The sequence below is a fragment of the Hemiscyllium ocellatum genome, chromosome 19, assembly GCF_020745735.1.
Source record: "Hemiscyllium ocellatum isolate sHemOce1 chromosome 19, sHemOce1.pat.X.cur, whole genome shotgun sequence".
In the NCBI taxonomy this organism is placed as follows: Eukaryota; Metazoa; Chordata; class Chondrichthyes; order Orectolobiformes; family Hemiscylliidae; genus Hemiscyllium; species Hemiscyllium ocellatum.
The window spans coordinates 39,320,815-39,342,457 of NC_083419.1; the positions used below are offsets into that span (position 1 = coordinate 39,320,815).

Genomic DNA, 21,643 nt, shown 5'->3' on the forward strand with positions numbered 1-21,643 from the left:
CCACCATTTTTAAGACTTTTGTCTTCTAGTGTGAAGACAAATATAAAACACTCGTTTGAAATATCTGCCATTTTCTTGTTTCCCATTATATATATATAATGCTCACTTTAGATATATTTTCTTTTTGCTGTCTGTTTTAATGTGTCTTTCTTTTGTACTTCAACTTCTCCCTGATTTTGAATCATTTGGTCTTCTTTGCTGATATCTCCTAACCTTTGCAGCATTGTACATCTTTTCTTTCAATTTTATATCAAGCTAAACGTCTTTGGTTAGTCATAGATGGTGCATCCTTTTTGCAGAATCTTTCATTTTCAATGTAATATTTTTGTTGAGAGTTATGAATTGAAAACTGAAAGAACTGTAATGCTGGAAATTAAAAAAAAACAGAAATTGCTGAAAAAACTCAGCAAGTCTGGCAGCTTCTATGGAGGGAAATCAAAGTTGACTTTTTGGGTCCAGTGACCTTTGTGAATGATTGCTGAGTTTTTCCAGAAATTTTTGTTTTTGTAACTATTTACCTAGTCCAATTGAGACAGTCCATATCTTTGTAACTGACTTCAAATAAGTTCAAACTTCAGATCCACACTTCTTATTTTCAACTTAATGTGAAAATCTGTCAGGTTAGAATTATTCCTATCAAGGATCTTGGACTATGGGGTCATTTGGTAACTATGTCTCATTCAACATTACCTGGACTAAAATACTCTAAGTTAATTGATTCCAGAATACATGCTTCTTAGAGACTGTCTTGAGTACAAGACAGTTATCCTCCAGGCTAACTTAGCTGATTGATTTGTCCAATATATAAGCTGATTGAAATATCTACAATAATTGCAGCATCTTTCTTGTAACCCCCAATTTTTCTCAACTTATACTTTATGCCACACTGTTGCATTGTTAGAGAGCATACAAACAGCACCCAGTGATTTTCTTCTTTTACTTTTTTTGAAAACTGATTCCATATTTGAATTCTTTGAACCAAGGTCACATCTCACTACTGTACTGATCATACCACCATGCTGCCTCTGCTGATTGCAATTTGACTTTCAAATGTCTTGCTATTGTTTTCTTAATAATGAATTCCAAGCTTCCAGTACTCTCCCAATGACAGATGTTAGATGAAAGGTAATGGCCTAGACTTTCCTGGTTTCTGCCTCCATCCTCTGCAGTGATGAGGAAATGTATTTATTTTTGGCAGCAGGCAGGGGAAACAGCTTTCGAGTCTTGTGCTCTTAATTGTAGAGGTCAATATCTATTTCCTTAACAATACTGTCCACTACCACAACTATATTCCTTTTAATTCCCTGACTTGAATTACTCCTGCACTACAGTTCTCTGTTCAGTTTACTCTTCCTCCCTGCAATCCCGGTTCTTGTCCATACAAATAGCAGGAATTTTAAACTTGTTGAACAAATACAAAGGTTAAAGTTCTTCCATTGATAGAGAAGCCTATACCTGCCACACATTGTCAAACACACTCTCTCTTGACCACAGAGCAATTCTGAAGTACTTAGCTTAAGTGCATAATTGCCTTAAGGAACGAAATGCCCATGGTACTCTCTCCTTGAACCATCAAAGTGTCCAAAGCTTCAATTCTGTGGTATTTGACATAAATAAAAATTTTGATTCTTTTTTCAAATGTTTTAAATTTAATATTGGAATATGGTCAAATAGAATCACGATGGCATTATTCCCAGAACACACTAATATTTAGAGAGAACTTCATAACTCGAAATAATTCCCTTATTTTCAACTTTAACTCATACTTAAAGTCATAAGCACAGGAGCTAGCCTAATGCCTGCATCCTAATCACACACAAAGTCCTGAGCCACACAATCTGGAATTCTCTCTCAAAAGTATTGATCCCCAGGATCTCATTCAAGATTCCCATAGAAGCTATTTGTTTGACCAAACGTTCAGTCTTTCCCCTACAACTTCTCTCTTTGGTGCAACATACTTTTTTTTTTATTCTGCCTTGGGATGTTTTTCGATGTAAAGACTCCATATGAATACAAACTTTTGAAATGTTCTCAATGCAGGATGTAAAGAATAAAAGTACCTTTATTGGATTTTCAAATATGTAAGAATGAATACTCACATCAGAAAATGAAGCAGGTATCTTCTGCTCAACTTCCTTACCCATTTCTGTTCCTGATACAGATTTCTGAAATGGATTTTCCTGTACTGACATCCTATGAAAATCAAAATTGAAAGTAATATCAAAAGTATTATAGAACTCTATAATGCTTCCATACCAGTTTGTGAAAGTATGTTTCCTGAATTCCAGAAGAGGAGACAGCTTTATTTGGCATTTAAGGAGTAAGTATTTTTAAAAATGCCAATAATTGTTTCTCAAACAGGGGATGTCATAGTTCATTACAAATACAAAGACTGGAGGACTGTAAATTCCGCTGTGGTCATTTAGAGTCAGAGTTATAGAGATGTACAGCACGGAAACAGATCATTTGGTCCAACTTGTCCATATCGACCAGACATCCTAAACAAATCTAGTCCCATTTACCAGCACATGGCCCATATTCCTCTAAACCCTTTATATGCATATACTCATCCAGATGCCTTTTAAATGTTGTAATTGTATCAGCCTCCACTACCTCTTCTGGCAGCTCATTCCATATACACACCATCCAATAATTGAGAAAGTTGCCCCTTACGTCCTTTTTAAATCTTTCCCTTCTCATCTTCAACCTATGCCCTCTAATTTTGGACTAACCTACTCTGGGAAAAATATCTTGACTGTTTTTTCTATCCATGCCCTCTCACGATTTTGTAGACATCTATAAGGTCACCCCATAGCCTCTGACGCACCAGGGAAAATAGCCCCAGCTTATTGAGCCTCCCCCTAACAGCTCAAACCCTCCAACTCTGGCAACATCCTTGTAGATCTCTTCTGAACCCTTTCAAGTTTCACACATATAGCAGACAAACCAGAATTGCATACAGTATTCCAAAAATGGCCTAATTAATGTCCTGTACAGCGCAACATGACCTCCCAACTCCTATAACCAATGCACTGAACAATAACGGCAAGCATACCAAATGCCTTCTTTACTATCCTGTGACGCCACTTTCAAGGAACTATGAACCTACACTTTAAGGTCTCTTTGTTCTGCTACACTCCCAGGATCTCACCTTTAATGGTAAATCCTGCCCCGGTTTGCCTTTCCAAAATGCAGCACCTCATATTTGTCTAAATTAAATTCCATCTGCTACTCCTTGGCGCCAATCTGATCAAGGCCCCGTAAAGATCCTGAGAGGTCTTGAACAGGTGGATGCTGAAAGGATAATTCCTCTGTGGGAGAATCTAGAATTGGGGTCATAGTTTATAAATAAGAGGTAGGTCATTTGAGACAGAGATGAGGAACCCTTTTTCCCCTGTCTCAGAGGGTTGAGTGTCTTTGGAATTCCCTTTCTCAAAATGCAGCAGATCCAGAAGCTTTACATAATTTTAAGGCAGAAGGCGATAGATTTTTGACTACCAAGGGAATGTAAGTAAATATTATTATTGGAGTAATGCAGAAATGTAAAGTTGCAATTAAAATCACATCAACCACGATCGCTTTGAATGGTGGAACAAGCATGAAGGTTTGGGCAGCATACTCTTGTCCTTTGTTTGCATGTTCACATCAGTAAGTCCATGACAGTCATCAACTGGAAAAGAATCTGTAGCATGACTGCCAGCGGGCAAAATATCACGACTGACAAATTTAACCTATAAAATATATTAGAATAATTGCCCCTTGGGTAAATAGAACTAACAAAATCCAGACCCCTCGATAGTTTCTATTGCTTTTCTTAAAAATTACTACTGACATATTGGTATGAATTTCTATTATCTATTAAAAGCCTAGCTTCTAAACATGTGGCTAAGAATAACTACCAAACAAGGGACTGAAACTCACTAACAACACATTTCAAGAAGTGAAAAGGCAACATTTTAATCCACTTTTTTTGTTTGAATAAATACAAGGTTTGTTTTCTGCACTATCTGAAAGCAATTAGATTGGTTGCAATACTGCTGTATTTCAAAACCGAAATTTTGTGCTTCTGTTTGTTGGTTAAGAACTTTGAATCATTCAATTGTTGAATGTGATTAACAAAACATTTTCTCTTGTTTCTTATGGGAAAGGGAGGCCCAGCCCAGTAAATCTGTTCTGCCATCCAATTACGTAATGACTTATCTACACCAATGCCACTTTCCCATGCTATCCTGATACGCCTGATGTCAGTATTATTCAGAAATGAAGGGATGTTTGATGATTGAGGTGGAAAATTCCAAAGAGACATTACCCTCTGATTAAATAAACTTTTCATCCTAGTATTAGAGGTTTTACCCTGTAATCTGAGATTATGCCTCTAATTCTAGATTCACCAGCTAGGGGAAACAATCTATCCATTTTCACTCTGTCATATCCTGTAGGATTTTGCAAGTTTCAGTGAGTTTACCTCTCATTCTTTGAAATTCTAGAGAAAACAGGCCAAGTCTCTTCAATCTCTCTGCACAAAATAATCCTGCCATTTTAGGGCTTAATCTGATAACCTTTATGGCAAGTATACCCTTTGTTTTCTAAAAAGGCCATAACTGTACATAATACTCAAGGTGTAGTTTCACTAAGGCTGTATTTAATTGAAGCCAAGACATTTTTATTTCTGTACTCAAATTCCCTTGCAATGAATGCCAGCATACCATTTACCTTTCTAACTTTCAATGAATCAAGAACAAGGACATCAAGGTTGGATATCAATACTTGTAACACCCTCACCATTTAAGAAAAATACTGACTTTCTGTTTACTAAAGTGGGTATAATCTCTATTCATGAATTAATTTAGATGTAAGCAATTGGTTATACATTTCAGCATTATAGCTAGGATGTTATGTGGGGCTGTAGCTACTGCTGCATCCAATGCAAATATGATGCAGTGTAGGCTACATCACAGTTGAGCTATATAAAATGGTGAACACTTCAGGAGGAGGCTGAGTAAGATCATCCACTCACCACTTTGACTAAAGACAGTGAAAAGCAATCTTGTCTCTTGCATGCACCTACCGACAATCATGGCTCAGATATAATGATTCTGCCGCCAATCTCAAAATAGATGTAAAAGGGAGAAAGACCTTTGTTCTGAAATGTAAATGGAGGACCAGCCCCTAAATATTTAGAGTTTAGAATATAATAAATCCAGTGTGGTAGGTCTGACAGGTTCAATCTAAGCTATGCCTGCCACTGTTAATGTTACCATTACAATATGCTTTGAACAAGAAGTGAGGTATGTGCTGGACAACGAGATTAAGATGATGTACAATTCTATTACTAATAGTGATCAAAGCTTCATGAATTCCACTGTCATTAAAACCATCTATTTCATTCTTCAGATATTTGTCTAGTTTTCACTCAAATACATTAAAATATTTGCTTTAATCTATACCTGTGATAACAAGTTCCACATTCTTATAACTTCTGTGAAAATAAATTTATTCTGAATTCCCTGTGGGATTTCTTGGTGACTTTCTTGTGTTGATAATCTCTGGTTAAGCACTTCCCTACAGTTGAAGCATTTTCCATGAATCCATCTCAAAACCTTTCAGGGTTACAAAGACCTCTATCAGTTTATTCTGATTTACTTTTTTCCAGAGGAGACTGTGAATAATTTCATGATATGGGGCGGCACTGCTACCTCACAGCACAAGGGACCCAGGTTTGATTCCAGCCTCTGGTGTGGGTGTGTGGAGTTCGTACATTCTCCTAGTGTCTGTGGGTTTCCTCCGGCTGCTCCGGTTTCCTCTCACAATCCAAAAGATTGTAGGTCAGGTGAATTGGCCATGCTAAATTGCCCATATGTTAGGTGCATTAGTCAGTGGTAAATATAGGGTAGGGAAATGGGTGGGTTACTCTTTGGAGGGTCAGTGTGGACTTGTTGGGCTGAAGGGACTGTTTCCATGCTGTATGGAATCTAATCTAATATATTTATCCAAGATATTTCTGGTACCATCCTCTGCATCCTCTCCAATACTTTAACATCTTATGTTAAATATGTCTGCACAAAATACTCTTAAGTATCATTTAAACCAGGAAGCAGTACAGGTTGAACATAACTTTCCTTTTCAATTTTATCCCTTTATAAATAAAACTTAGTGCTTGGTTCGCCTTTTTTTTAATGACCTTGCTAACCTACGGTGTAACTTGTAACAACTTTTAATATCAGTATTTGTACTGTTAGATCGCTTTACTCCTCCGCTTCACCTGGAAGAGCAGCTCTAAAATTTCAGCCTCTCCATATTTCTCTCAGGGTTTTTTTGGCACGTTGTTAGCATCCAGGTTCTAAGCTAGTGGGTCCAGGTTTAAATCCCACACTAGGAGTCGATGGCCATGGAAGCGGTGCTCAAAGTGACTAAAATAAGTTTGATTATCCACTTGTAAAGTTTTCAATACATCTTTGTCAGGCAGTAAGAGGGTTAGAGTCTCTTGGTCCATTCCTGTTTCAGATGGAATGGTGACTCTTAAGCTACAGCCTCTGGTGAAAGCTGATACTGACTTGGCCCAGGAGACGTAACCATGGAAATAGGTGTAAACACATGTTTTGTCTGCTGCATAGGTGGAATGGAATTAAAGATGATTTTCTCTCTCTCAAAATGTACTACCTCACATTTATCTGTATTGAATGCCATTGCCAACTATTTGCCGATTCTGCAAGTTTAGCAATGTCTACCTGAAAATTGGTGGATTCTTCAAATTTACAATAGGTTGCACAGGTACAAGACTAATAATTATTTAATTGATCAATATGTTTAGTTAGAGTATTTTAAGACGACAATTTATAAACTGAAAGCATTGCATACTGAGTGTGCTTAGCTTGTTATATTTATCAACAGGCCCTGTTGGTGAAAGAGCTTGGGGCCAGTCCTCTGTAGGAAACTCTTGCCCTTGGAAATAAACACTACATGAAAACAAAATGCAAGAGATTGCCTTACCCTCTTATGTTGTAACGTTCTTCTGCTGGTGGTCTAATTCTCTGTTGCTGCATCATTATATTTTGATACTGACCCATTCTTTCATCAGATTGACTGTACAAAGGCATTCTGGTTTGTGGCTGGCCATTTATCTGACGAGGTGGGATACGATGGCGTGAAGCTCCCAATATGGCCTGAGGTGGTCGCCGAGTTGCATAAGGATTAGTGTTAAAAAGAGATGAAGACTGGGCTGTATAAACAGATGAATGTGAAAGAATCCCATGGGGGCCTTGAATCCCAGGATGTACAGCAGGTCCTCTGTATATCAGTCCACTTACAGGTTGTGCATTGTGTCTTTTAGCAGCAGCATTATGACTGTCTAGATCCAGGATTTCCTTTGGACTTTCAGGCCTTTCGTGTTCTTTATTTAATTTTTCATCCTTTATGGTGTGTGACATATTATTAGTCCCCTGGCTCATGTCATTGTTTTCTTTAGAGTTTCCATTCATCACTTCCTGTGTTGCATTTGCTAATGTGTGACTGTCTGATGATCCCTCCGAACCCTGCAAAGGAATACCAGACACTGATGTTTTCCCATTTCCATTATGTACTGATAAATGGCTAGACTGCTGGAGATGAGGGCCTGTTGGTGACAGGGCTTGGGGCCAGTCCTCTGTAGGATACCCTTGCCCTTGAGCATAAGCATAGTAATGAGAATGTTGATATTGGTGGTATGGTGATTGAATTTGTTGCTGGGAAGCATGATATGGATAACATTGGACTTGGTGCTGATATGCAGGGTATATCCCCGGTGGCAACTGCTGAGAAAACCTTGGATTGGGAAAAGGCTGTGTGTTCGCAAATGTCTGGGGTCCACCCATATTTCTTCCAAAGGGTCTGCAACCATGATTCATACCATACTGACCTGCAGCAGAGTACTCTGGATTATGTCCATATTGTGTGTGTGCCATAATTCCCATCATCCCAGGATTAGTTCCATTATTTTTTCCCTGTTTGCCTTGTATTAAGGTGTTCGTATTTTTTACAGACTCCTCATTTGTGTTCAGCAAACTATTGGAGGCTAATTGGTCTAAAGATTCAGCGTAATGTATGAGGTTGGGGGTACTTTGGTTGACCAGGTTATCATTATGGTTCTTAACCTCAGCTTTTGTTTGATTTTTGACTTTTTTCTCTTTGTTTACTCTGCCACTGAATTTTTTATTATTCTTTGCTCTGCTCTTTATGGCCCTTTTTTTGGAATCTGCAATTTGTTTGCTCGTCTCTTTCTGTGTCCTTCCAACTGAACTACTAATATCTTTCAATTTAACGTCACATTTTTCTTCGTCTTCAACTTTGATGGGTCTCAACCCATTACTTTCACTTGTGTCCGATTCAATAAAATTGGTTGGATTCAGTTTGATGTCACCTTCGGAGGGCTGTTGTGCTGTTGGTTCGGTATTTGGAGGAGAGATGCCTGAATCTTTGCATTGTTGTTTTTGTTCACCTCCAGTTAATGTGTTTTTGATTGACTCCGTTTCTGTTCAAGGATAAAAAAAATTGCATTTAGTAACAGCCATCAACAAAGTTAGATTTTCAATCTCAAGTTTTTTCAGGAAAGAAGGGGGGTAACTGGTAGTCAACACATCCATTATCAATTGGCTCCACTCACTTTAAAATAAAATATTTGTATGGGAAAGAGGAAAAGCTATTTGGATAAACAATTTTAGCTTCTACCATCAACCCATTAAAAAGGTATCTTTTTTCCAAAATCTCCTAGTTTTCTGGACTTCAATGTTTAACACACAAACACACTTACCTTGAGTTTCTTCAATATCTGTTGGCATATCAGTATGCTGTGATGCCCCTAATGAATCAGCATTACCCTCCAAAGCGTGTTTGTGAGATTGCTGGGCTTCACCATGTTGCTGCTGTGGTGCTGGTACACGGGCACCAGAAAGATATGCTGAAGAATGCCCTGGTGGACAGACGGGGGCAGAAAGTTGCTGCATTGCAATCATCTCTGGACTAGACAACATCGAATCAATGTGGAGACCTTGATGTGGATGTCTCAGGAAAGGAGGTGGCATTCTCTGTACACTAGGTGCTTGAGGTGAATTTGGAAGTCTGGGATATCCTGGTGGCCCATTTTGAGGTAGACAATCTGGTTGATCTGGCCAATGATTGAGTGGCACACTTGGCCTTATTAGACTGCGCTCCATCATTTGGGGAAATGGACGATGCTGTGACTGTGGGGACTGACCTGGAGCAACCAGTCGATTGTTTTCAACAGATCCTAAAGGTCTTTCAATTGAACCATCATTATTACTGTCCCAGACATGACGAGGCCCATGACATGGGCCATTTGGGCGACCATATGGATTATAAACATGCCTCCCCTGAAAATCAGAGTTTGGATGGTGAACTGGTCCTTCTAAACGGTGCGCTGTGTATCCTGGTTGAAAAGGTTGGCTTGGGTACATACTTCCTTCCTGAGGTGGAGCATTCACTGTTCCATGAGGCACTGATGGGGGTCTAGGACCGAGAGAAGGTCCATGTACTGGCCCAGGAAATGTTGTTTTATTGCCAGCTGCTAACATCCGAGGGCCCTGACGGTCATTCACAGTTACTTGATGCTGTAATTAGATAATAATACACCATAGGTTAACTATTTTTGTATCTCCAAGCAGGTTTAAAAAGTTCATACAGTATCCAATCAGACTCAATCACTATTACAGCCGAGGAAAAACCTGTTCTGAAGTTGTTACATAATTAGCCAAGAACTACTTTGATTTGTGTTGACAGATTTTCCATGATGTACCAAAACACTGAATTGTAACATTGCTCTTATTTAAATCCTCTTCAACAGACAGTGATTGGGGATACAAGCTCAAGCTGAGGCAGAGACTCAGAAAAGCTGAGGCTTCTAAGTTAAAATCTGTATGAAGATAATTTTAAAGGAAGGACTAATTAATTTATGGTGAGATGTTTTATTTGATTTGTGTTTGTGTTTTACAGTTTATTTCTAACCATTTTATCTGTGAAAAGTGAGTTGGGTGATGGGAAATACTGGAAAAATATTTTGGGTAATTGAAGTTCAGGTTTTGCTTTTTGGGAAAAGAGTATGGCAATTCTTCTTGTTCATTCCAAATTTCTTCCTTTTATCGACTTTCAAACAAGTAATAGCATGATATCAGAGTATTCTGACTGATATGAGGATGATTACAAACTACTTCATCAAGTTCTATTCATTTCACATATTTATCGTGGATTTTATGTTCAATTGTTCACAACATTAAAATGTTATTTTGTAAAGACAAAAATATTTGTAATGAGGTATTGATTGCTCTGCCATAAAGGTTTAAATAGGTACTTCCCTTTAGATTTGAATTCTCATTGCTTTAAGTCAACTGCAGCCAGGATCATTGAATTCTTTTGTTATCTCAAAGTTGTGCACCTTTGTGAATTCCTTCCACACCCTCCCTTCTCTGATTAATCTGATTTCTCAACAGTGGTTTGTCTACAAATTTAAATACATAAGGCAGCATTTTCAAGAATTCTGTCCCAACAGAAAGACTGCTATCTTGGTCCTGGGTCTGATTAGAGGAACCTCGATTATCTGAATACCAATTATCCGAAAATCGAATTATCCAAAGGAGATCTCGAGGTCCCGATAGAAACATTACATCAAAGACATGCTTCCAACAGTGATCGTGTCATTTGTTTACAGTGATTAAACAGGGACCGTCTCCAAATGACTAACCTCTCACCCTCTCTCTCTTCCTACACTTTCCCTGGAGTTCTACACAGGGGTGTACTCTAAACCACAGCCCCTCCCCTCCTTTCCCAGATAATCTGACCAACATTGTCTTGTACAGGGCAGAGGTGGAACTTGTCAAAATGTTGCAGTAAGAAATTGTGTGGGGGGCTGTGGCTGTGCGTGTGTGCGTTTGGAGACTTACCCCACAAAGGTAGCAGCAGCAACAGAAGGAGTCTTGTTGTTGGTGTATAGTCTGGCTGCCCCGGAAAGAGGGCAGGAGGGGACGGGGTAGTGGTGTGGACTGGATTGGGGGTGGAGGGCAGTGTTGGACAGTTGGGAGCGGAGGCAGGCGAGGGGGCAGTGTTGGACGGGGATGGGAGATAGTGTTAGGATGGTTGGAGGGCCGGGACAGTGTTGGACAGAGGCGGGGGGTGTTGGATGGGGTTGAGGGGCGGTGTCTCACGGGCTGTGTGCTGCTGCAGTCTCCTGAAGCAGATTTTAAACACTCTGAGCTCCTGAGGAAAGGCATTTAATCGATTAACCAAATAATTGATTATTTGAACAAAAATAGTACCCACCCATCTTGTTCGGATAATTGAGGTTCCCTGTACATTGTTTCAAGTATTTACAGAACTTTTACTACCATATTGAAAGACAGTGGCCAAGTCATAGATCAGAATAATCCAGAAAGAGTTAGAGACAGTTCTTAGGGCTTAAGGGATCAAAAGAGTATGAGGAAGAAATAGCTGCTGAATATTGAATTAGTGGATCAGTCATGATGATATTGAATGGCGAAGCAGACTTGAAGGGATAAAATAGCTGTTCCAACTCCTATTTTATAAGTTTCTACACCATGATGGAATTTGAACCAATGACCCCAGAGCATTTGCTTGGATTTCTGTAATACTAAAACAGTGACATTATCACTGCGTTACCATGTTGGTTTCCAAGACTGACTCTCACAGACTAATTAATTGATGGGGAAAAAGTATTTACTAATGTCAGAATGTGTGTGTCAAACTGATAGCAATCTTTTGCATTTATTGATTTTAATATGTCAAAATTTTCTAATCAACCTGTTCAGACTTCTTATGACATACCTCTCAATCAAGTGAGACTTGAACCTGACCTTCCCAATTCAGAGGTAGAGACACTATTACTGCACTACAAGAGCCCCAAATTAATTGTTGTTACTATAAAGGATAGAGTTATAGGACACAAACTAACAATAACATGCACAATTCTGTACTTAAGAGCAGATTGCTCTCTACATAACTGCTGTTGTGGCACAAATTGTGATGTTGCTGTCACTTTCACAAAGTTATTTTGTTCTTGGGTTTTTTAGAGAGAGGTTGTAAAGGCAGAGATGCTAAGGGAAGAGTCTGGTTTAACAATGGAGGGGAGTGGGCAGTTCTCCCAGTTCAGGTTTTATTCTGGATGGGTTTAGGTGTAGCAGTCAGAAGATGCTGCAGTGCAGAAAAGTTCCAAGCTTCAGCAGGTGATTCCTGAGTGACTTTTCTCTCTGAAACCTCTTTGGAAGTTGCTCTTTCCTGCCTGTAAGAACCTGTGTTTGAATTTACCTTTTGCCAAGGGGGCTGTTTATGGGATGTTAAGGGATTGAAACAACTCCCTCGTTAATTTCCTGTTTCGGTTACATTAAGTTTTCCAATAGTTAAGTTATTCTAAATTCTTTTGTTTGTGTTTTAACCATAGTGTTTAAATAAATTCTGTTGTGCTTAAAGCTGAGTGGTTTGACCAGAAACACCTGGAATATCAACTTCACATCTGCTTTTAAAATAAGAAAAAAAATTAGGGTCCAGGCTACCTTCTTAAAATATTTTTGAGAGGTTCTGGCCTGGTCCACAACACAATTAAGCAGACAAGTTTTAAAATGTGGAGATCCATATTCAGCAACAGTTTTAATTCCATCATGGCCTTTCAAAAACCTAAGGAATTTCAATTTTTTTCAAGCATTAGAGCAAATTTCAAAAAAGATTTGGCTAAACATTAAATATGAATTGTAAAAAAAAAGTGTTTATAATTAATAAAATTGACCATTTAAGCAGCTAAACAGATCTATCTAATAAAACCATTCTGTTGCTTTTTTCTGCTTAAGAAGCAGAGCTAAAAAGAGGCAGATTAGGCCCGAAAATCCTGGTCACCAGCAAAAGGGCGCACTGCCCCAAGTTGGTCTTGATGGAATTCATAAAGAAGTAGGGGTTGGAAGCAGCACCTTTCATTTAGGTTTCTATCTCCTCTGGCCCAGTGGATGAACAGGGAGGAGAGAGGAGGAGGAGAAAGTGTGTGTCCTTGCACCAAGCAGTGTGTGATACATGATTCCAGTTTACTTGTAAACTCAGTTCTCACTCATTTCGTTTCATTCATTCAGGCTACTATATGAATGAGAGTGTGGTGTAATCGTCTGCAGGTAAGGAAGAAGGAATGAGTTTGGGAGAGAACCGGAGACAGGCAGTTATGGTCACTCACTCACAGACACTCATCTCTTAGGCCCAGGAGATTTAAAGATTAATTTTGCGGTTCTTTTCTACCCTGGGACTCCAGCTTTCCTCAATACTAGCGTTGCTGCAACTGTCACCCTTGTGGCATTTCCTTCAGCTACCTCGACTCCAGCAGTCCACTGTAGTAGCAGAGGTTGAGCAGGAGGGCAAGAGCCCTTACTTTCTACTTTAAACTATAAAGACTAGTTTTACTTTCAAGCTGATCTTCATACAGAAGATCACCTACTTTAGAACAAAGCTCTTATAATGTTACCTGCATGATAAATTGGTGATGCAATTGCTGCCGTACTTGATGTGTCAGCTGTGGTTCCCTTGGGGAACAATATTGATACTGGGTCTCTAAAGTAGGCCGAGATCCAAACATACATGGCACCGAGGGTCTCTAGATGAAAAAAACACTTCATTTGTGGGCTATCATCTTGAACAGAATGGGAGAGGTAAGGGGTAGGGTTGTGGTGGGTAGGGATGGGGAGAAGGAGGAGGACAGAACTTGCATGTATATATCATCTTTCATGACCTTCAAACATACCAAAGCGTTTTAGGACCAATAAAGTATTTGAGACGCAGGCACTGCTGTAATGTAGGGAAATGGGGTGGCAGAACTTGCACACAGCAAAGTTGGACAAACAATGATTAGGCAAATTGCTATACAATCTATTTCACTACTGTTGACAGATAAATATAGCAAGAGAACCCCTTGTTCTTGTTTAAATATGCATCAGAATTTCTTACACTAATAAATTGCATTTATAACGTGGGTGTAACATTTCTTAAGCTTCTATACATTAAATTTAATGTGCAGCACCACAGAAAGATATTAGAATATATGACCAAAACCTTGGTCAAAGAAGCAGGTTTTAGAGGAACAATTCAAAGGAAGAAAGAAGCAAGGAGGAGGAAGAGGATCAGGAAGGAAATTCCGGAGTTGAAGTCTAGCCAAGTGTAGACAAGGCTGTGAATGGTAGAGTGGAAGTAATTAGAAAGTGCAAGTAACCAGAATTGAAGGCACATAGATATCTCTGAAGGTTGTACGATTGAGGTTATAGGAATGAGGTTACAATGGCAAGGCAATGGAAGAATTTGAAACAAGGATGGAAATTTTAAATGAGTTATTCCTCAAAGTTCAGGAATGAATAATCAGGATTTGGTTCAGGTTGGAAATAGGTGGCAAAACTTTGTTTCAGAGACTGATGGAAGACTGGCCAACAGAGCATTGGAACAGTCAATTCTGGAGGTAACAAATGCATGATGTAGATTTCCACACAAGGTACTCAGAGGAAGTGATGGATGTACCAAAGAAAGTAGACGTTGCCTTGATTTAATGTATCATTAGAAATGCGACATTTCTGACAATCCAGCACTCCCTCAGCACTGCACAGATGCATCTGCTAAGATTATACATCTCCTGATGTTAAGGCTGAATCCACAATCATCTGTTTCAAACCAGATAACTTTTTAAATTTCATTAAATCTAACAATAGATTTTCTATTATTTTTCTATGCGTTACTAGACAAAATTTTACTTAGCAACAGTGTTCACTTCATTAACTCAAATGAAGCCCAATTGTGATCACTGGCTTAAATAACAATAAGTAAACTCAACAGCACACTTGGAATCACAACTGCACTATTGGATTAGTTTCTGTCTTACATAAGGTTGCAATGCTTTTTATAAATTATTGGATCCTATCAGTGGACAAATACCCAGCAAAACATTCTTCTTCACTATTTTAGTAGAGGTGTTAATCTTACGTAACATAAGTGGATTAATAATCCCAGAAAAAGTAGAAAAATGTCACATGTTTGTTAAATATGATCTGCTAATATCAAGAACAGCAATGTTTAATTTCAGTACAAGTAATAAGAGACCAAGTTACAAAACATGGAAACAGACCTTTCAGTCCAACTTGTCCATGTCGACCAGATATCCCGATCTGACCTTGTCCATTTGGTCCATATCCCTTTACAGGTAAACCCCTTCCTACTCACATACCCATCCAGATGCCGTTTAAATATGTAATTGTACCCACCTCCACCACTTCCTCTGGCAGCTAATTCCATACAAGCACTGCTTCCTACACAAGAAAGGCCCCCTCAGGTCCTTTTCAAATCTCTCCTCTCACACCCAAAACCTATGCCCTCATTTTGGACTTTGCCAGCCTCGAAAAAAGAACTAATCTTTCAGCACTGAAAATAATTAAGATCCTGTTTATTTGATTTTTTAAATGTTTTATAATTCTATTTTATACTATTAGATCACAAATCTGATCTCATCTGATTTTGTAGTCAAATGGCAAAATACTTGTACAATTAGAAGAAACAATATTGATTTGATCGAAAAAAAACTGAAATGATACGTTTTAATTTGCCCATTTCCACAATTAATGATTGTGTTAAGATCCCAGTAAACAACAATAAAACAAATTTCTCTAACAGGATTGCACTGTGTATAATCAAATATTTGATCATCTCATGCAAGCTCTTGTCCATGGGTCACAATAAAAAAAGGGCAGCAATGATGACTGCAAAAACTAAGGATCATGTCTCCTTCCACATTCTCATTTTGAACATTCCTTCAATACTTGCCAAAACAGATGTTAGGGATTGCTACAACTGATATGAGTGTTTATAGACTGATAAGGATGAGTTAAAACTAAGATTTTCATTATACCTGTTTGCTGCAACTTGTATTGGGCTTCAGGCAGTTGAATGTCAGACAAGAGAGAATATGGCGGTTTTTCGGTTGAATAGTCTACAACTGGCTAGGTGCACAAATGAACTTGCAAGTGCACACCAGCAAAGAGTTAAGAAATTCAGGAAAGGTTAGCACAAAACTAAACGGGGGAGCAAAGTACTTAATTACCAACACAAATGTAAAATTCAAAGCAAAGAATTACATCTTACTTGTTGGCCTTGAAGAGGATACATTTGACGTGCTGAATCAGTACATGACATTCCCTTGTACGGTGGTGAAAGAGGATAAGTCTGCCCATTTACTAGTCCTAATGTCCTTAAAGGAGGCCCATGCTGCAATTGGTCACTGTTCCTCTCAGCTCCAGCACTTTGCACTTCTCCATTCACTTGTTTTTGCTGTCTTAGAGATTCATTGGTCATTTTACTTAGAGTTTCAGTGGCTTCTTTTCCAAAGCGGCTTGACTTAGTCCGTCTCCGGTCTTTCTTTTCCCTATCTTCCCACCTTAAATTGAACTCTTCATCACTGTCAGCATCGTCTGCAGGGAAGTGTTTTAACATTGATTTGTTAAAACACCTATCTAGAGCTTCAGCCATCTTTGTGTATTCTATGAGAAAATGAAAATTTAGTGATTATCAATGAGGGCATATAACCAAAAATACAGTCAGTCAGTCAGTCACCAATAATGTTCCAAATGATTTCATACAAGAAAAAATGTATAACTCTTTAGAAATAACTGGTACAACTTAACGGTAAACCCATAGTTTAGTACAGTAACAGTAAAAGAATTAGCTTAAGAAAACAAGTTGTAAAAATTATTAACACTGAAACATGTTGCATTAGTGTGATTCTTATTTCGTTCAACCATATAAAACTTTCTCCCAATTATGGACAGGATAAATAGACAAAATCTTTCCCTGGGGTGGGGGAGACAGAACTAGGAGGCATAGGTTTAAGGTGAAAGGGGAAAGATAGAAAAAGGGACCCAAGGAGCAATTTTTTCATGCAGAGGGTTGCGAGTGTATGGAATGAGCTGCCAGAGGAAGTGCTAGAGGCTGGTACAATTGCAGCATTTAAAAGGCATCTGGATGGTATATGAATAGGAAGGGTTTAGAGGGAAAAGGGCCAAGTGCTGGCAAATGGGACTAGATTAGGTTAGGATATGTGGTCGGCATAGACGAGTTGGACCGAAGGGGCGGCATGGTGTCTCAGTGGTTAGCACTTCAGCCTTATAGCACCAGGGACCTCGGTTCGATTCCAGCCTCGGAAGACTGTTTGTGTGGAGTTCGCACATTCTCCCCATGTCTGCGTGGGTTTCCTCCGGGTGCTCTGGTTTCCTCCCACAATCCAAAGATGTGTAGGTTAGGGTGAATTGGCCATGCCAAATTGCCCACAGTGTTAGGTGCATTAGTTACAGGGAATTGGGTCTGGGTGGGTTACTCTTCAGAGGGTCAGTGTGGACTTGTTGGGCCACATGACCTGTATCCACATTGTAGGGAATCTAATCTAAAAAATGAGGTCTGTTTCTGTACATCTCTATGACTCTAGGAGAAATGAACTTGAATTCTACCCACATCTTCAATTTGTTACAATGGTGGATATTTAAAAAAAAATCAAAGCATATTTGTTAAGTTTGACACTTTTTTTTTAAAAAAGGTGAATTATAAAACAAAACAACACACAATATATCACTCACTTTATATGATTACATCATTGGTTTAACTAACAAGCAATGGCTTTCTTTTTCTGGTTATCATCCAAGTTTCATTAGGCAAGATTTCTTTTTGAATTTCCGGTGATAAACTATTGATTTCATTAATAAAGTAAAAATCCAGATCTAATAAGTAATAAAATTTACACTTTCTTCCTTGGTACAACAAATTTATCCTAAGATATAGAAACATCAGTAAGTATCAGTACAGTTATGTCTTCAGAACAAGAAAAGATGCATTGTTGGGCTTGATTCTTGGAAATGAGTGGATGATGTCAGTGGGGGAACATTTAGGAGATAGTGATTATCGCATTGTAAGGTGTAGGATAAAGGTGGAGAATGACAATGGTTAATGCAGAGTTTAAAAAATATCAATTGATTGAGAAATGATCAACGGGCATGAGCGAAGCTGGGCAGATTGACTGGAATGAAAAGTTGGTGCGAACAATTATAACTGAGCAATGGGTTAGCTTCAAAGAGAAGTGGCAGGGAACCTTCCAGAAACACATATTAGCAGTTGAATTAGTAGTAACATGAAAAAAGGTGGATTGCTTAGGAAGAACCAGCATAGATTTCTCAACGCAATATCATCTTTGATTAACTTGGGAATTTTTAAGATATGGAGCTAGATAGTTGGATACAAAATTGGCTTGAAAGCAAGAAACAAGGGTGGTGGTAGAGTTGTTTTTTAGACTGGAGGCCTGTAACCAGCAGTGTGCTACAAGAGTCAATGCTGGGTCCACGGATTTTCATCATTCACATAAATGATTTGGATGTGAATATAGGAAGTATGGCTAGTAAGCGTGCAAATAACACCTAAATAGGTGGTGTAATGGACAGTGAAGTAGATTATCTCAGTACAACAGGACCTTGATCAAATGGGCCAATGGACTGAGGAGTGGCAAATGGAGTTTAATTTGGATAAATATAAGGTGTTGCTTTTTGGTAAGGCAAACCAGGGCAGGACTTATACAGTTAATGGTAGGGTCCTGGGGAATGTTAGGCAAAAGTGAGGACTGAAACGTTGGCTTTGGCCTGAAACGTTGATTTTCCTGCTCCTCGGATGCTGCTTGACCTACTGTGCTTTTCCAGCACCACTCTAATCTAAACCCTGGGGAAGATTACCAAACAAAGAGACCCGGGGCGTAGGTGCATAGCTCCTTGAAAGTGAACTCACAGGCTGACAGTGTAGTGAAGCAGGCATTTGCCATGCTTGCCTTCATTGATCAGAACATTGAATAAAGGAGTGGGATGTCATGTTGTGGCTGTACAGGACATTGGTGAAACCACTTTTAGAATACTGCATACAATTCTGGTTGCCCTTCTACAGAAAGAATATTGTGAATCTTGAAAAGGGTTCAGAAAAGATTTACAACAATGTTGTCAGAAACTGGAGGGTTTGAGAAAGGCGAGGCTGAATAAGCTGGGGCTTTTTTTCCCCTGCAGAGGAGGCTGAGAGATCACCTTATAAAAGTTTGTAAATTCATGAGGGGCATGGATAGGGTAAATAGACAAGTTCTTTTTTTCTAGGGTGGGGGAGTTCAAAACTAGAGGACATAGGTTTAAGGTGAGAGGAAGCTTTAAAAATGATCTGAGGGGAACCTTTTTCACGCAAAGAGTGGTGCATTTATGATTAGATTTGATTAGATTACTTACCGTGTGGAAGCAGGCCCTTCAGCCCAACAAGTCCACACAGACCCTCTGAAAAGCAACCCACCCAGACCCATTTACCCCTTCACCTAACAGTACGAGCAATTTAGCATGGTCAATTCACCTAACCTGCACATTTTTGGACTGTGGGAGGAAACCGGAGCACCCGGAGGAAACCCACGCAGACATGGGGAGAATGTGCAAACTCTACACAGACAGTTGCCAGAGGTGGGAATTGACCCGGGTCTCTGGTGCTGTGAGACAGCAGTGCTAACCAATGTGCCACTGTGCCGCCCAAGGTACAAGCTGCCAGAGGAAATGGAGGCTGGTACAATTATAACATTTATAAGGTATCAGGATGGGTATTTGAATAGGAAGGTTTTAGAGGGATATGCTGGAAAATGGAACTAGGTCAAACAGGGATGGCTAGTTGATGTGGATGAGTTGGACTGAAGGATTTGTTTCCGTGTTGGATGACTTTGTAACGCGAAGGGTGAAAGGTAGTGCTGTTGATGTAAAATCTGAAAGAACTGCAGATGCTTTAAATCTGGAACAAAAACAGAAATTGCCAGAAAAGTTCAGCAGATTTGGCATCAGTGGATGAAAATCGAAATTAACATTTCAGGTCCAGTGATCCTTCCTCAGAACTGATGCTAGCAAGAAAAATGTTGAGAATAAAAGCACTTTGGAGTACAGACCAAATTACTGGAAAATGAAAGACACTGCAGAAGTCTGCTTTATTGAGGGTCAAGCTATATTGATGATTGCTAAGCGCCTAGTAACGTAGGCCATGTTCAGCAATGAAGGTACACATTGAAATACATAGTAAAAAAAAGTTAAAAATTTGTGAGACACAGGTAAGGCTGTTTGATACCTGGGGGATCCATAAGAACAACATCTGCTTCTGGGGATGAATAAATTTCTGCTAATGTTATTCTAATTCAAAATAGCAATAGCAATATGATACCATAATCAAGAATTACACATCCATTGGTTTAAATTGGGTAATGGAAACTATTGTTCATTAATAACTTGCAAAGTTATATAAAAAAAACATTGTATTATCAACAATAAATCAAATAAACATTGTATTATCAACATGACCCACAAATCAACAATATTATCAAAAGTCAATATGTGGACCTTTAAGAGAGAAGTGTGGTTTACAGAATGATTGGATTTTTTTGATTAAAGACTGGCTTGACAAAAGGTTACTGCAGGTTTTTATAAATGTTGCAAGCTCTTTTATTGTTCCCAGTAGTAGGACCAGAGGGCACAGCCTCAGAGTGAAGGGACGACCCTGTAGAACTGAGATGAGGAAGAATTTTTTAGCCAGAGGGTGGTTAAATCTGTGGAACTCACTACAGCTGAGGGTTTTGGAGGCCAAGTCATTCAATGTATTTAAGAAATAGATAGGCTGTTGATAAGGGGACCAAAGGGTTACAGGAGAAGGCAGTTAAGAAACATTAGCCATGACCGAATGGTGAAGCAGACTCGATGGTTGAATGGCCCATTTATGTTCCTAAATCAACACCACATAAAATTACAAGTAGTACATGACCTCAACAGGATTTCATCATTTAGTACAACCAGCAGAGTGCATCATGTAAGGAGAGGGCAGCAACAAATTCAAGCAACAATCTCATGCCCTCCTACCCATCAACAGCACAGAGGTGAAATGAATGGAGTCTGTCAAGCTCCTGGGAGTGGCCATCCACAACAAGTTTTCTTGGACTATTCACGTGGACACAAACTGGTTACAAAGGTCCAACAACGTCTCTTCTTCCTCAGGCAGCTGAGGAAATTTGGCATGATGGCAAATACCCTTGCCAATTTTTATAGGTGTACCATCGAGAGCACTCTGTCTGGATGTATCACTACCTGGTATGGCAACTGTACCATTCAAGATTGGAGACGGTTACAGAGAGTGGCGAGCTTGGCCGGACAATCACAAAGGAGAAAGTGAGAACTGCAGATGCTGGAGATCAGAGCTGAAAATGTGTTGCTGAAAAAGCGCAGCAGGTCAGGCAACATCCAAGGAGCAGAAGAATCTATGTTTCGGGCATGAGCCCTTCTTCAGGAATGAGGAAAGTGTGTCCAGCAGGCTAAGATAAAAGGTAGGGAGGAGGGACTTGGGGGAGGGGCGTTGGAAATGCGATAGGTGGAAGGAGGTCAAGGTGAGGGTGATAGCCGGAGTGGGGGTGGGGGCAGAGAGGTCAGGAAGAAGATTGCAGGTTAGTAAGGTGGTGCTAAGTTTGAGGGTTGGGACTGACGGGATCGACGATGCACTCCACCGCATCTCCTCCACTTCACGCTCCTCTGCCCTTGAGCCACGCCCCTCCAAT

The 21,643-nt window shown here is 39.4% G+C and overlaps 1 protein-coding gene across 1 annotated transcript in view; it reads right to left on the reverse strand.

The window, feature by feature from the left end:
- Positions 1-2,162: 2,162 nt before the first annotated feature.
- Positions 2,163-21,643, reverse strand: part of LOC132825061 (chromatin remodeling regulator CECR2) — a gene marked incomplete at its 3' end in the record, with an annotated part of 127,869 nt that continues 108,388 nt past the window's right edge. The window contains exons 14-17 of the mRNA XM_060840068.1: positions 16,150-16,544; positions 8,786-9,602; positions 6,991-8,506; positions 2,163-2,193 (exon numbers count right to left, since the gene is read on the reverse strand). Of these exons, the coding sequence (XP_060696051.1) occupies positions 2,163-2,193; positions 6,991-8,506; positions 8,786-9,602; positions 16,150-16,544 (2,759 nt within the window). The remainder of the gene's footprint in view (positions 2,194-6,990; positions 8,507-8,785; positions 9,603-16,149; positions 16,545-21,643) is intronic.